The sequence below is a fragment of the Mchenga conophoros genome, linkage group LG4, assembly GCF_057382185.1.
Source record: "Mchenga conophoros isolate Kocher_MC1m ecotype Shallow Benthic linkage group LG4, M_conophoros_male_GT1.1, whole genome shotgun sequence".
Taxonomy (NCBI): Eukaryota; Metazoa; Chordata; class Actinopteri; order Cichliformes; family Cichlidae; genus Mchenga; species Mchenga conophoros.
The window spans coordinates 3,437,283-3,451,948 of NC_140529.1; the positions used below are offsets into that span (position 1 = coordinate 3,437,283).

Below are 14,666 nucleotides of genomic sequence, written 5' to 3' on the forward strand. Positions count from 1 at the left end.
CTTTGAACTTCAATAAGTCCAAGTACAGGTCCAGACTTACGGATGATCATCTTCAAGACATACTGAGGGTCGCAACTGCTTCCTCCCTCAGGCCAAATCTGGCTCGGCTATGTGAGAGGAAACGCTGCCAGGTCTCTAGCAGCAAGGAGTAGGCAAGAGAAGCCATGTTCAGAAGAACAGTTCATTTTCTACAGTGTTCCATTCATGTTCAGAAGAAGGTTATAGAACTGTTAATACAGACATTTCAATCTAAATACAGCAGATATAGAAGACTGAAAGAAACACACAAGTTCACTGACTAAAAATATCTTATTATTGTTTTATTTATGTATTACAGATTGATTTTTTTTCTTATTAATTCTTAATTTGTTTATTCATTTTTCATATTTTGTGTTAAAAAATAAAAATAAAGAGATTTGAGAAGATTGGAATTTTTTAACCATGCCTTTCCTGTGGAAAACCTAATGCGGCCCAGCCTCACCCAGACTCTGCCTGCAGCGGCCCCCAGCTAAATTGAGTTTGAGACCCCTGTCCTACACCATAAATCAGTAAGAGAGGGTACGACCTCTCTCATGGCCCCAAGTGGTGTGTGCATGCCAGAGCACTCTGGAAGGCACACAGAGTCTTTACAGACTACTGAGGATCAAACCTCTATCATCATGCAATCGATTATACAACTCTAAGCATATATGAGTAAATATTTCTAAGCATAAATGACAATCAACAATATAAACCTTACATCCATCCATCCATCCATCTTCATCCGCTTATCCGAGGTCGGGTCGCGGGGGTAGCAGCCTAAGCAAAGAGGTCCAGACCTCCCTCTCCCCAGCCACCTCCTCCAGCTTGTCCGGGGGAATACCAAGGCGTTCCCAGGCCAGCCGAGAGATATAATCTCTCCAGCGTGTCCTGGGTCTGCCCCGGGGCCTCCTCCCGGTGGGACATGCCTGGAACACCTCGCCCAGGAGGCGCCCAGGGGGCATCCTTGCCAGATGCCCGAACCACCTCAGCTGGCTCCTTTCGATGTGGAGCAGCAGCTGCTCTACTCTAAGCCCCTCCCGGATGGCCGAACTTCTCACCCTATCTCTAAGGGAGAGGCCAGCCACCCTTCGGAGGAAGCTCATTTCCGCCGCTTGTATCCGCGATCTCGTTCTTTCGGTCACTACCCACAGCTCGTGGCCATAGGTGAGGGTAGGGACGTAGATCGACCGGTAAATTGAGAGCTTCGCCTTACAGCTGGTTTTAATAACAGAATTTATTTGTTTCTCAAACGAGAAAGAGCTATCGAGAAACACTCCTAAATCTTTAGTTCTGAACTTTTCCAGTGGGCCAAGGTCAACATTATCTGCTAATGCTAAATAGGCTGCCGTTATTAACTAATGCTAATTTGATGTGAATTAGCATTATGCACTAATGCTAACACTTTTTAACAATGTGAGTAGCTAATGCTAACACTATTTCCCTTAACTTTATAACATTGTGAACGGCTAATGCTAACACTCTTTTCCCTAGCATTACAACATATGAGCTGCTAATGCTAAGTAGTTCACCATTAGCACCTACGTCTATCCATCCATCCATCCATTCGCTTCCGCTTATCCTTTTCAGGGTCGCGGGGGGCGCTGGAGCCTATCCCAGCTGTCATAGGGCGAAAGGCGGGGTACACCCTGGACAGGTCGCCAGTCTGTCGCAGGGCTAACACACAGGGACAGACAACCATTCACACTCACATTCACTCGCACATTCACACCTAGTGGCAATTTGGATTATCCAATTAACCTATCCCCACAAGCTGCATGTCTTTGGACGGTGGGAGGAAGCCGGAGTACCCGGAGGGAACCCACGCAAACACGGGGAGAACATGCAAACTCCACACAGAAAGACCCCGGCCTGATGGTGGAATTGAACTCAGGACCTTCTTGCTGTGCGGCAACAGTGCTAACCATCGTGCCACCGTGCTGCCCACCTACGTCTAATTTAAGGCAAATACGCATTAGAACCTAATGCTCATATCGTTTTCCTTTGCTTTATAGCAATGTGAGCAGCTACTGCTAAATAGCATTAGCTAATAACAGCAGTCTAATTTAATGCAAGTTAGCATCATTTGCATTATAACGATGTGAGGAGTTAATGCTAAGTATGCTGCCATTAGTGGCTAATTCTAATTAGGGGTGAATAATTATTACAAGCTAATGCTAATATCGTTTTCTCTTCCCTTTTAACAATGTGAGCAGCTAGTGCTAGGTAGGCTGAAGCTAGCAGCTAATGCTAAAGCTAAAGATAATTTGATGTGGATTAGCATTACATTAGTGAGGAGTTAATGCTAAGTAGACTGCCATTAGCAGGTAATGCTAATTTAAGGTTAATAGGAATTGGCATCTAATGCTAATACCATATTTTCTTGCTTTAACCCTTTAAAACTGGTCAGAGTGGGCACACTCCGTTTTGCGCAACTATTTTTAAATCCCGGTAGCACTGTAATCACGTGAGCTAGCGCAATAATTTTTTTTGCATATGAAACCTGAGGAGTTGTATTTACATCTTATGCCATCAGCTTGTCCTAGGTTACAGTTTCCTTCCACATATGCTTAGGACTCATATTGCTCTGCTGGAAATAGTTTATTTTGATGCATATGCTGTTATTTTGCAAATTTGCAGTATAATATTTATTTTCGTTTTTCCTGCAGTATATAAAAATTGGTGTATTTCAAAAATAAAACTATGAAGGCACTCAAAATAAATTTCCTGAGGTGGGAAACTATTTTGTGCAACTTTTTTGTATTTACAGTTTTGAGGGATAAGCCTCTTAAATTTCTCTAACTAGAAATATATGTTAAAAAAACAAAAACGATTTTCAATTTTTTTGTAGTTTATTGCACTTTTTTGCAATTTATGTAATTACTATGCACTTAATACATACATATTATTAAAATTTAGGCTGTAATGGTTGTATTGATGTATAGCAACTTGAAATGCTCCCAAAAATGGCTCTACAGCATGTAAAAATATAATATAAGCTCTGGCGGACTTGGTTCTATGGTAGGTCTAAACGGGTTAAATCAATATCAGTAGCTAATCCGATTGTTCAGTCTGACGTCAGGTGAAGTCATTTTTATGCATTTAAGAGCTGTGTTGAATTCAACATTACAAACTGAACATTAGAACTATCCTCTTCTCCAGGATTTTCCTGATTTAACATTTCAATATGACATTTCCAGCGCTTTGTTTTCTCTGCTCACAGACAAAACAGATACACGCATGTATATACAGCCCACGTCCAGCTCTGCATGCACTCCTGCTCCATTTCTATAGAGAATAAACAACGTAACACAATCATTCTCCATTGTTTTCAACTCAACCAGCTGCATTTAATGAAGGAGTTTGAATTTACTTTACAACAGCTGCTGTTGTTTCCTGTCTGCATTCATGTTCTTAACTGTACTCCACACATTCTGAACTGGTGTACCGTAATTGTCGGGCTATAAGCCGCTACTTTTTGCACAAGCTTTGAGCCCTGCGGCTTTTAGTCAGGTGCGGCTTTTCTATGGATTGTCCATGAGCGGATTTGTTTTGTTTGTTCCGCTGTTGTACGGCACTACGTTGCCTGGCGGAAGGATCGGGGTTCAAGAGTGGTATGTTGGTCACATGTCCATCCGTCAGGCAACGTAGTGCTGTACGAAGTAGCGCGAAAAACAAACTTCAAAGTAGCGCTACCCGTTCAGCTGGAGGCCTGGATGATGAGCGGCGATAAACTTGCAAAAAGCAAGTTATGCCCAACTCCACCATTGGATTCTGACAGCGTGGAAAAGTGTGAAAACATCCACGATCACCAACAGATTTCGAAGGGCTGAATGCTGCATGATGGAGAGGAGGACACCGCCACGGCCCTTCTGAGGGTGTTCGACTCTGACACTGACAACGAGGATTTCTTTGGTTTTGAAAGTGACAACGAAAGAAAGAAGCTGAGAGTGGATGACGAAGCCACCCTGAGCCTGTTTGTTTCCGACACTGGAGGAGAGGACTTTGGTGGTTTTAGTGCGCAGGAAGATGGTGGTGAATGACTGACTTTTCTTCTTGTTAAAGCCGTGTCACTGCACCTGAGCCTAAAAGGTAGTCCGAATCAATTGTTCTGGTGTGCTGTAGGTTATTGTTATGTACTACATTTGTTACTCATTTATGAAGCACAGTACATGTTTTGTACTTGTAATTACCGCTACTTGTACATATACCTAAAAAGTTATGCAAATATGTACCCATAACTTGTTTTTCAAAATATTAATAAAAGGGGTGTGTCTCCAAACAGCCATCTCTTTCCTGACAATTCGCTTTGTGCATATTCTCTTACATATGATAAGTCAACATTGAAACACCTGCGGCTTTTAGTCAGGTGCGGCTAATGTATGTACAAAACAGGATTTTCCCCTGATTTTAGCTTGTGCGGCTAATATTCAGGTGCGCTCTGTAGTCTGGGAAATACGGTAGTTCTTCCTAAAGTACTGCAGTATTCCTGCCAGTACATCCTTTTAGTTTTCCTAACTGTTTCCTCTGATGCTCGTTGCTATTCTTTCCTCAATGCAAATTCATGCTAAGCTCCTTCATATCCATCCCTGTTTCTAAACCTGTAATAATTGCTTTAATGTGTCTTTGGCCTAATTATGAGTCTGTCCATATGTTTGTAGTTCCCCACTTGCTTTGGTTTCTTAGCTCTGATTCTCTCAAATTTATCCTTGAAATCATTTACTGGCATCTCTCCCTCTCACTCCCACTATCCCCAGAACACCAGAGTATTCATCTCCTGGTTTATCCTATGGCCTCTTTGCATTTTCTCCAATCATCCCTGTTTCTAGAGTCTCACCCCATCTGCAGGCAGTCCAAGAGAAACTGCCTCTGCCATTTTCTTCTTCTTAATCTTTGATTTTTCTCTTCACTTTCTCCATTGGGTCTTCTTAGACGCACTTTCCAGAAAGCAGCAACATTTTTTGTGCCCCATTTTTCAAATTGTGCATCTTACTTCAGCTTAATGTGTTTCCTGTTTTGTTTTTACACAGGTCATGTAAAAGAAATCCTACCAGAGACTCGACAAAGCTGAACTGAAAGACAGCACAGGCAATAAATCAGAGCAGCACAGAACTTAAGCTCATGGTCCATAGAAGCTGGGCTCTACAGGTGTACCAGGACAAGCTTAGTGTAAGTCCCTCGAAAAAGTTTCACTTGTGCTGTTTCGGTGTAAATTACTGGTTTGTTTGAACAATTTCATCAGCTGAACCATAAATACTCCAAAACAATTTCTTTGTGACTCAGTGTGATTTTTCATTTTGTAATATTAGCATGTCAAACTCTACATTCTCTACACAGATGAGAAATGAAGTGTATTTAATAATAAAAGTTATCTCTCAGAGACAAAGTTAGTGTCTCATTCAGGTCTGTATCTGAGTAGCCTCAGACACATGCAGTGCTCATATTTTCTGTTTTGTGTGTCACTCAGACCTCTTCCTGACAGGGGCAGCAATTTCATTTAAAGTCCCATTCACTGATACAGGCTGCTGGAGCTCCAACCAGGAGGGTACACACATGATCCAGGGAAAAAAATTATATATGGTCTCTTAGATAAATATTAAGAGGTCCTGTGTTTTACTAAAAAATCAAAGTAGTAAAACACAGGACCTTTGGGTTAGATATAAGGTGATTTGACAAATCATGTCTGTTGTAAATGAGTAAGCCATTTATCGACCTGACTCAGGTTTTAAATCATCATCAGAAAAGACTGAATCCTGACCTGAGAATTGTACACTTTGGACTCTCCACTGCAGAAAATAGAAGCTTCAGTCCTGAATCCTGCAGGTTGTTGTTACCCAGGTCCAGCTCTGTCAGACGGGAGGACTGGGAGCTCAGGACTGAGGACAGAGCTTCACAGCTTCTGTCTGACAGGTTACAGCCACTCAGTCTGAAGAAAGGATGACAAGAAGACATGAAACACTTGTGTTAAAGTATATTCATGGTGCCATGAGGAGCTACTACATTTACAATATTTCAACACTGTTTCAGGACATGCTGGAATCCTTATTGCCTCATGTTACAAAAGACAAATGTGGCAGTTTAGTGTGATTTGGATGGATTCATTAAAAAAACAAAACATAAACACTGTTAATTTTTTCCAAATGAAATTGATTAAATGATGTTAATTGATGAAAAAAAATTGATATTGCTTGATCTGACCTCAGCGTTTCCAGTTTGCAGTATTGACTCTTCATCCCAGCAGACAGAAGCTTCACTCCTGAATCCTGCAGGTTGTTGTTACCCAGGTCCAGCTCTGTCAGACGGGAGGACTGGGAGCTCAGGACTGAGGACAGAGCTTCACAGCTTCTGTCTGACAGGTTACAGCCACTCAGTCTGAAATCAAGGTGGAAGGGAGACAAGATCAACCAAACAAATCAGAGCTTTATTGCTTTTTTATTGTTTTTAAGCAGAAATCAGTGAGGTGCTGGTAGATTCTGTTCTTTTGGTTTATTACCCAACAACACACACATACATTAATATTTGTGACTTTTGTAATAGTAGCATTTACAATGCAAAGCAACAGCGATCACAGATTGAAGGGGCCTGAATAAAACTACAATGCAGTGATTTTTAAGATGACCTGTTCTTCCAATTTCCAACAACAGATTTCTCCAACCTTACAGTTAAAAATAATTCTTTATCTCATACTGAATCTTGGTGCACCTCCCCCAGTTTATTAAAATGGAGTGGTACTGAAGTTGCTGTAAGTGATGTGTGATGCCACTGATTTCCTTTCTGATCCAATACAAAGTAAAATTCAGGCTGGTATCTGCGATACTGATGAAAACTATTCCTTCAGAATCAATACAAGACATCATAAGAAAATATGATGTTTTGTATAACATAAAAAGCCTGAATTTTAAAATATTCAGTTAATAATCAAAAACAGATGTGACTGAAAATAATAAAACTGAGAAACATTTTATGGCCATTCGATCCTTTTACAACCATTGCAAGAGCTTGGTTGGCATAGCCGGCAATACGTTGGATAGTAATAAGTTCGGTGGGTGATGGGCTCCACCAGGGCTGCCCTTTGTCACCGATTCTGTTCATAAATTTTATGTTTAAAGGCTGTATCAAAAGTTCATTCAAGTTACAATATTGTGGTCAAAAGTTCTCCTTTTTTCTTTTATACTATACAACTACGCTGTCTCATGGTTTTAGGACATGGATCTGTCATGGAAGAAATCTATGACCACTTTTAATCAACATTTTAAAAATAAACATGATCACAGATTTACTCACAGAGCCTTGTTGGAGGCTTTGACCACTGGCAGCAGCCTCAGAAGAGCCTCCTCTGAAGCAGAGTATTTCTTCAGGTCAAACACATCCAGATCTTCTTCTGATGACAGTAAGATGAAGACCAGAGCTGACCACTGAGCAGGAGACAGTTTACCTGTGGAGAGACTTCCTGATCTCAGGGACTGTTGGATCTCCTCCACTAGAGAACGATCATCCAGTTCATTCAGACAGTGGATCAGATTGATGCTTTTCTCTGCAGACAGATTCTCACTGAGCTTCTTCTTGATGTACTGGACTGTTTCCTGATTGGTCTGTGAGCTACTTCGTGTCTGTGTCAGCAGACCTCGTAGGAGAGTCTGATTGGTCTGCAGTGAAAGACCCAGGAGGAAGCGGAGGAACAAGTCCAGGTGTCCATTTGGACTCTGTAAGGCCTTGTTCACAGCACTCTGGTGGAGAGATTGAAGTTTTAGTTTGTTAAATAGTTTAGACCATGTAGAGGTTGTTTGTTGTTGTTCCAGCAGATTGAGTCCAGAGTTGATGAAGGTCAGATGGACATGAAGAGCAGCCAGAAACTCCTGAACACTCAGATGGATGAAGCAGAACACCTTGTCCTGGTACAGTCCTCTCTCCTCTTTAAAGATCTGTGTGAACACTCCTGAGTACACTGAGGCTGCTCTGATATCGATGCCACACTCTGTCAGGTCTGATTCATAGAAGATCAGGTTTCCTTTCTGCAGCTGATCAAAAGCCAGTTTTCCCAGAGACTCCATCATCTTCCTGCTCTCTGGACTCCAGTGTGGATCTGTCTCAGCTCCTCCATCATACTTGACCTTCTTCACTTTGGCCTGAACCACCAGGAAGTGGATGTACATCTCAGTCAGGGTCTTGGGCAGCTGTCCTCCCTCTCTGGTTTCCAGCACATCCTCCAGAACTGTAGCAGTGATCCAGCAGAAGACTGGGATGTGACACATGATGTGGAGGCTTCGTGATGTCTTGATGTGGGAGATGATCCTGCTGGCCTGCTCCTCATCTCTGAATCTCTTCCTGAAGTACTCCTCCTTCTGTGGGTTAGTGAACCCTCTGACCTCTGTCACCATGCCGACACAGTCAGGAGGGATCTGATTGGCTGCTGCAGGTCGTGTGGTTATCCAGAGGCGAGCAGAGGGAAGCAGTTTCCCCCTGATGAGGTTTATCAGCAGCACATCCACTGAGGTGGACTTTCTAGGGTCAGTTAGGATTGTAGTTTTGTGGAAGTCCAGAGGAAGTCGACACTCATCCAGACCATCAAAGATGAACACAACCTGGAAGTCTTCAAAGCTGCAGATTCCTGCTTCTTTGGTTTCAGTAAAGAAGTGATGAACAAGTCCCACCAAGCTGAACTTTTCCTCTTTCAGCACATTCAGCTCTCTGAAAGTGAATGGAAATATGAACTGGATGTCCTGGTTGGCTTTGTCTTCAGCCCAGTCCAGGCTGTATTTCTGTGTTAAGACTGTTTTCCCAATGCCAGCCACTCCCTTTGTCAGCACTGTTCTGATTGGTTCATCTCTTCCAGGTGAGGCTTTAAAGATGTCTTCTTGTCTGATGGTTGTTTCTGGTCTGTCTGGTTTCCTGGATGCTGTTTCAATCTGTCTGACCTCATGTTCATCATTGACCTCTGCAGTCCCTCCCTCTGTGATGTAGAGCTCTGTGTAGATCTGATTCAGGAGGGTTGGGTTTCCTGCTTTAGCGATGCCCTCAAACACACACTGGAACTTCTTCTTCAGGGTGGATTTAAGGTTACGATGACAAACTGGAGCTTGAAGCTCTGAATGAGAAGAAAAATAAACACTCAATTCCAAAAAGAACTAATCTTTAAAACATGTTGCTCCATCTTCCATCTCTGGAAAATGTCTCATTTATCCAGCAGCTTAAATCTTTAGATAAATCCTCTTACTGCTCTGCAGACGGTCAGCCAGCTCCTCCTGCTTCATTCTCCTCAGGAAGTCCACTGTGATCTTCACAAACGCCTCTCTGCTGCTGCTCCTCTGACTCTCTAAGCATTCTGGGTAATCTGGACTCAGAACCTTCTGGATCTTCTTCAGCTCGTTCTTCACAAAAGTGATGATGTTGTCCTCCAGCAGCTGGAACAGAATATTTATGAATGAGCCAATCAGACTGAAATCATGGAGCCAAACATCAGATCCATGTTGGACACACTGACGATCCACTGGTCTACAAAGAGCAGCATGGAGATGACTGTGAACAGAACAGATGTAACAGTAGTTGTTGTACATGTACAGACCATAAATATGGAGTCCAGCTGTGTTTGATGCTGCTGGGCAGACTGACCACTGGGAACCTCTGAGCTCTGCTGGTCCACTCTGTGGAGGAACCATGAAGGATTAGATCCACACAGGATAAAGATCCAGGAGTTTCTGCTCAAATAACTTCATCTGAATCAAGTCTGTCAAGTTTTAAACTCTCAGATTGTGAACATATCAGTAATTTTCAGTCTGTTTTCATGGACGTCCTTTCAGTGGTGATGTCAGGGATGATTTTGAAGAAGCTCATCAAACTGAACCATCAGCAGATCACTGCTCCAAAACCAGAACATGATCCGAGTCTCCCTCCACCACCAGAACACCAGCTTTACTAACGTGGTAGATCAGTGTAGTACAGATCAATAACTGATGAGTCATTTGATCAAAATCACTGAGTGCTTCACGTCTGACCCTCTGATGCTTCTGTAGACATTTTGCATATTTAATGAATGTCTGACAGTTTTACATTCATTCTATGAACACAGTGGAAATGTTGTGTTATAGTCTCCATGTTGTTTCCAGCATCATAAATTCTTAAGTTCAGAAAATTAGATTCTTTCTTCACAGCTGAAAAACAACAACATTTATTCTCTATTGAAATCTGCATCGTCCACTCCAAAGGTCACAATCTGAAGGTAACATCTGGTTTTGTTCCCTGTGGTTAACTCTGAGCATCAGTATGGTGGGATTTATCCACTACATCCACACCACTGTGGTTCAGTGTTGTCCTGATGGAGTAACAGCAGCCAGTATGATCCAGGCTTTAGCTGCTGGGTCTCTGTGTGACCTCTCAGACTGTTTAACAGATCAGACACAAAGAGAATCAGAGCAGCTCTGTTCTTTAAAGACAAACATGAACCCACTCAGGTCACACTTTCCCCACAGATATGAGCATCACTGTCCTCAAACAGCAAATGACCAAGTCGAACATTTGGATCTTTTCTCTTTCATTGTTTTCTTTTTAATGAATCTTTGTAACAATCTGAGGATGTTTCAGGTCATATTTATCCAGGAAACACAAACATGTAAAGGAGTCATCACAGCTCTCTGACCTCGTTGCTCCAGGTTCACCACTGAAGTCTGGATTTCGACGTTTGGACCGGTCACTCCTCACAGACGGACAGCTGGACCCTGCAGACTGTGACCTCTGACCTCTGCAGACACAAACATGATTGAAGCAGCTGTGATCACACAGACTGCAGATAATGCAGCTGTTTCCTGTCAGTAACATCCTCTTAGATTAGAGTTCAGCTTTTTACAGGAAAACTGGACAAAACTGATTTTTGTTACAAACTCATTTTCATTTCCTCTCAGCTCACAAACACAGTCAGACAATCAACCAGAGTCAACACTGATTATAATGTCAGTGCAGAATTATTTCTGTTACTCAGTGAGTTCAGCTCTCTGACCTCGTTGCTCCAGGTTCACCACTGAACTCTGGATTATGACCTTTGGACCAGTCACTCCTCACAGACGGACAGCTGGACCCTGCAGACTCTGCTCTGTCCTCCTCTTCCTCCATCATCGTCTTCAGTCAGTCTGAGAGGTAAACCACAAACACTCAGTGAGTTCACATTAACAGGAGGAACTGAGTTACAGTCGCTGACCTATGACCTGTCATGTGACCATGAAACCAGGTCAATATATCTGTAGGTTCAGTCATCCAGGTCATGTGATCTAAGGAGCTTGGAGAGAAAAGAGACGTCTTTAAGTTTCTGGAAGACGTTTCATCTGAGAAGCTTCTTCAGCTCTAAAACCAAACGGTGGAGAGTCCCAGATATTTAAACCTGAGAGGGAAAGAAAGCATGTCGCTGACCCACCACTGATGTTATTTCAAGGAGGAAACTGAGAGCCTTTGCACCAGGAGCACAAACATCAGCTCCAGCAATGATCCACTGATGTGTTTTTATTCCATGTATGAATGTTGTTATTGACAGAGATGACGTTTGTGTGTCAGTGATGCAGTGACTGTTGTTGTTACCTGTACAGGCTGGTTAGACTCTATGAAACAGATCATACAGATCTCTGCATGTTAGAAGAGACTATTAAAGGTCATGAATGAGACAAAGGCAGGGAGGCGTCCTTTACAGCTAAACAGCAGAGTGAGAGAACAGCCAGCACCTCTACATTTATCACATTATACAGCACATGTATGATACTGACAGGGATGAGAAGAATTTAGTGATTCTGATCCCATCATTGATATTACTTATTGATTCTCAGTAGCTCTGCTCTGACAGTCACCACCATCACTGAGCAGCATATCAAAGACATTTGTGCACATTAACTGCATGTTGTGGCTCAAATGTTTGTGCATGTTGGAGGCATTTCCTCTTTGTTGTGATCAGTGTTGGTCATTACTCAAAACAGTCATTATTACACATATTACACAGAACACTTTGATTAAAAGTAATGGAGTACGTTACTTCATTACTCCTCATAACATTACTTTGATGTTACTGTGTGAAATGAACAAATGAGCATGTAACAACATAAAGCTGAGGTACAGCCCCACACACCAACACAGATCCTGATGAGGTCACGTGATGTTTCTCTGAGTGTTTATGAACACAAATCAAAGATGAAACAGCACAAAGACACTTCAAAGTGATTCTACTGTAGAAACATGAACAGGTAGAAACCTGCAGCCTGACTGCTCATCACTTTGTTACCTGTTCAAGTTCAGCAGCAGCAGCTCACTTTATCACGGTGCTGGTCTGGGGTCAGTGTTTACTCAGCTTTAACCTCACTCTGGGTTCTTGGCTAGCCTAGCTTTAGCTTAGCGTTAGCATGCTGTGTGCTAGCTCAGCGTCAGAGCTCTGCAGGTGTCTCGTGTGTAAATATTAATCACAGTGACAGTAAAGGAGGTAAAGGGCTGTGACGTCATCACGTACGCTGCGTCCTCTGTGGGCTCTGAGTGAACTCAAAGTACAAACTACAAGTACACAAACACGAACGTAGCTCAGAGTGGCGGACACACTCGGCCTCGTTGGTCCAGCTGTGAGTCCGTTACCGTGAACTATGGAGCGGCAGATTTGTGCTGAACTAAGCTGCACACAGCTGATGTTAGCCAGGAAACATTACACACTGACTTTAATGGAGAGACCGGAAATACAAACACACACAGTTTGTTGTGTGAAGAAATCAAACACGAGCTGAACAAACAGTAAAGTTCCTAAAGACAAACTGTTAAAGGAGGAAACAAAGCAAACTTACAGTTTCTTCACACACCAACAACAAGCTCCACTCCACACCTGGACACTAAACACGGACACACAGGTGAGCTGCTTCCTGGAAGGAGGCGGGACTCCACCTGAAACTCAGCACAGGTGGGAGGGGCTCAGCTCTGTGTGTGCTGATGTGTTAACTTTAAAAATATGCCGTCTGACTGCTCAGACTGAGTCAGAGTAAAGTTCACATGCTGACGTGTGGAGACATTTAGTATTTAGTAGTTAGTATTTATTTATTTATTGTCATTGTCAAGAACAATGAAATTGCGTTTGGGGCTTCCATACAACCCAAAAAAAAGAAGAAAATAATAAATACCCCTTAAAACCCAAGTGTACATATTTAACCCAGTGTGACTCCAATGCAATAAGACAATCCTTAGCAATAATGTTCGTAGAAATTCAGACAAAGACCTGAGAAACATGACAAAATACAACAATGCAACCCATTCAATATTATTGTACTGTGAGATATGATATCAGATATGATAGTTATCTATTTAAGAAAGAGGGGGAAGAGAATAAAGATATGATGCACCAATGCAGACCAGTTCATTGCTATTAAGAAGTTGGATATGGTTATTGTCCGTGAGAGGGGGGCAGAGAGTTCAGGAGCCTCACAGCCTGTGGATACAGGCTGTTGGCCAGTCTGGATGTTCTGGCCTGTATAGACCTGTACCTTCTCCCTGAGGGCAGCAGATGGAAAAGGTGGCGCGCAGGGTGATGTTGGTCCCGCAGGATACTGTGCACCCTCCTCAGACAGCGAGTGGGGAAGATGTTACTGATCTCTGGCAGACTTGTTCCAATAATTCTGCCAGCTTCTTTCACCACCCGCTGGAGTGCTTGCTGATCAGCCTTGGTGCAGCTGGGGAACCACACTAGAAATCCATACGTCAGAACGCTGCTGATGGCACAGTTGTAGAAGTTCAACATCAGAGATCTGGGAATGTGTGCGCTCCGCAGTCTCCTCAGGTAGTAGAGGCGCTGTTGGGCCTTCCGTACAACTGAGGTGATATGGTTGCCCCAGGACAGGTCCTCGGTCACAGTTACCCCCAAGAATTTAAAACTGCTCACCCTCTCCACCGCCTCACTGCCAATGAAGAGAGGCAGATGGTTGTTATGACCCCTCTTCCGGAAATCTACAATGATCTCCTTGGTCTTTTTGGTGTTTAAGACCAAGTTATTGTCGTGGCACCATGACTCTAGTTGTTGCACCTCTGTCCTATAGTTTGTCTCATCATTGTTGGATATAAGTCCGAGCACTGTAGTGTCATCTGCAAACTTAACAATGAGATTGGACGCGCAGGAGGAAATACAGTCATGGGTGAAGAGAGTGTATAGCAGAGGGCTCAGAACACACCCCTGAGGGGCACCGGTGTTGACCACAAGGGTGGAAGAGGTGTTCTTACCCACTCTGACACTCTGTCTACGGTTAGTGAGGAAGTCCACAATCCAGTTGCACAGAGAGGAGTTAAGTCCCAGTTGGTGGAGTTTGGGACGTAGTTTGTATGGCCGGATGGTATTAAAAGCCGAGCTGTAGTCTACAAAGAGGAGCCGTGCATAGGTGTTCCTGTGTTCCAAGTGCTTCAGTAATGTGTGCAGCACTGTGGCGATCGCATCCTCGGTTGACCGGTTCTCCCTGTATGCAAACTGGTGCGAGTCCAGGGATGGTGGAAAAGCAGCTCTGATGAAACCTTGTTGTAGCTGCAGGTGTGAACACACTGATCCCAGATCAGCTCTGCTGTATTTGTAACATGAACATTTCTGCTGCAAAGCTTCAAATGTTCAGCATGTTTCTCTGTTTCCAGTCTATAGATCCAGTCACACTTTCTACCTTCAC

At 43.1% G+C, this 14,666-nt stretch overlaps 1 protein-coding gene across 2 annotated transcripts in view; it reads right to left on the bottom strand.

Moving 5' to 3' along the window:
* LOC146575290 (protein NLRC3-like) overlaps positions 1-14,666 on the bottom strand; it is a 188,845-nt gene that overhangs the window by 73,441 nt on the left and 100,738 nt on the right. The window contains exons 5-7 of one of the 2 annotated variants that reach the window (XM_085269938.1): positions 9,233-9,419; positions 7,303-9,103; positions 6,217-6,390 (exon numbers count right to left, since the gene is read on the bottom strand). In XM_085269938.1, coding sequence (XP_085126064.1) covers positions 6,217-6,390; positions 7,303-9,103; positions 9,233-9,419 — 2,162 coding nt within the window. The remainder of the gene's footprint in view (positions 1-6,216; positions 6,391-7,302; positions 9,104-9,232; positions 9,420-14,666) is intronic. The other variant, XM_085269937.1, reaches the window with a different exon arrangement.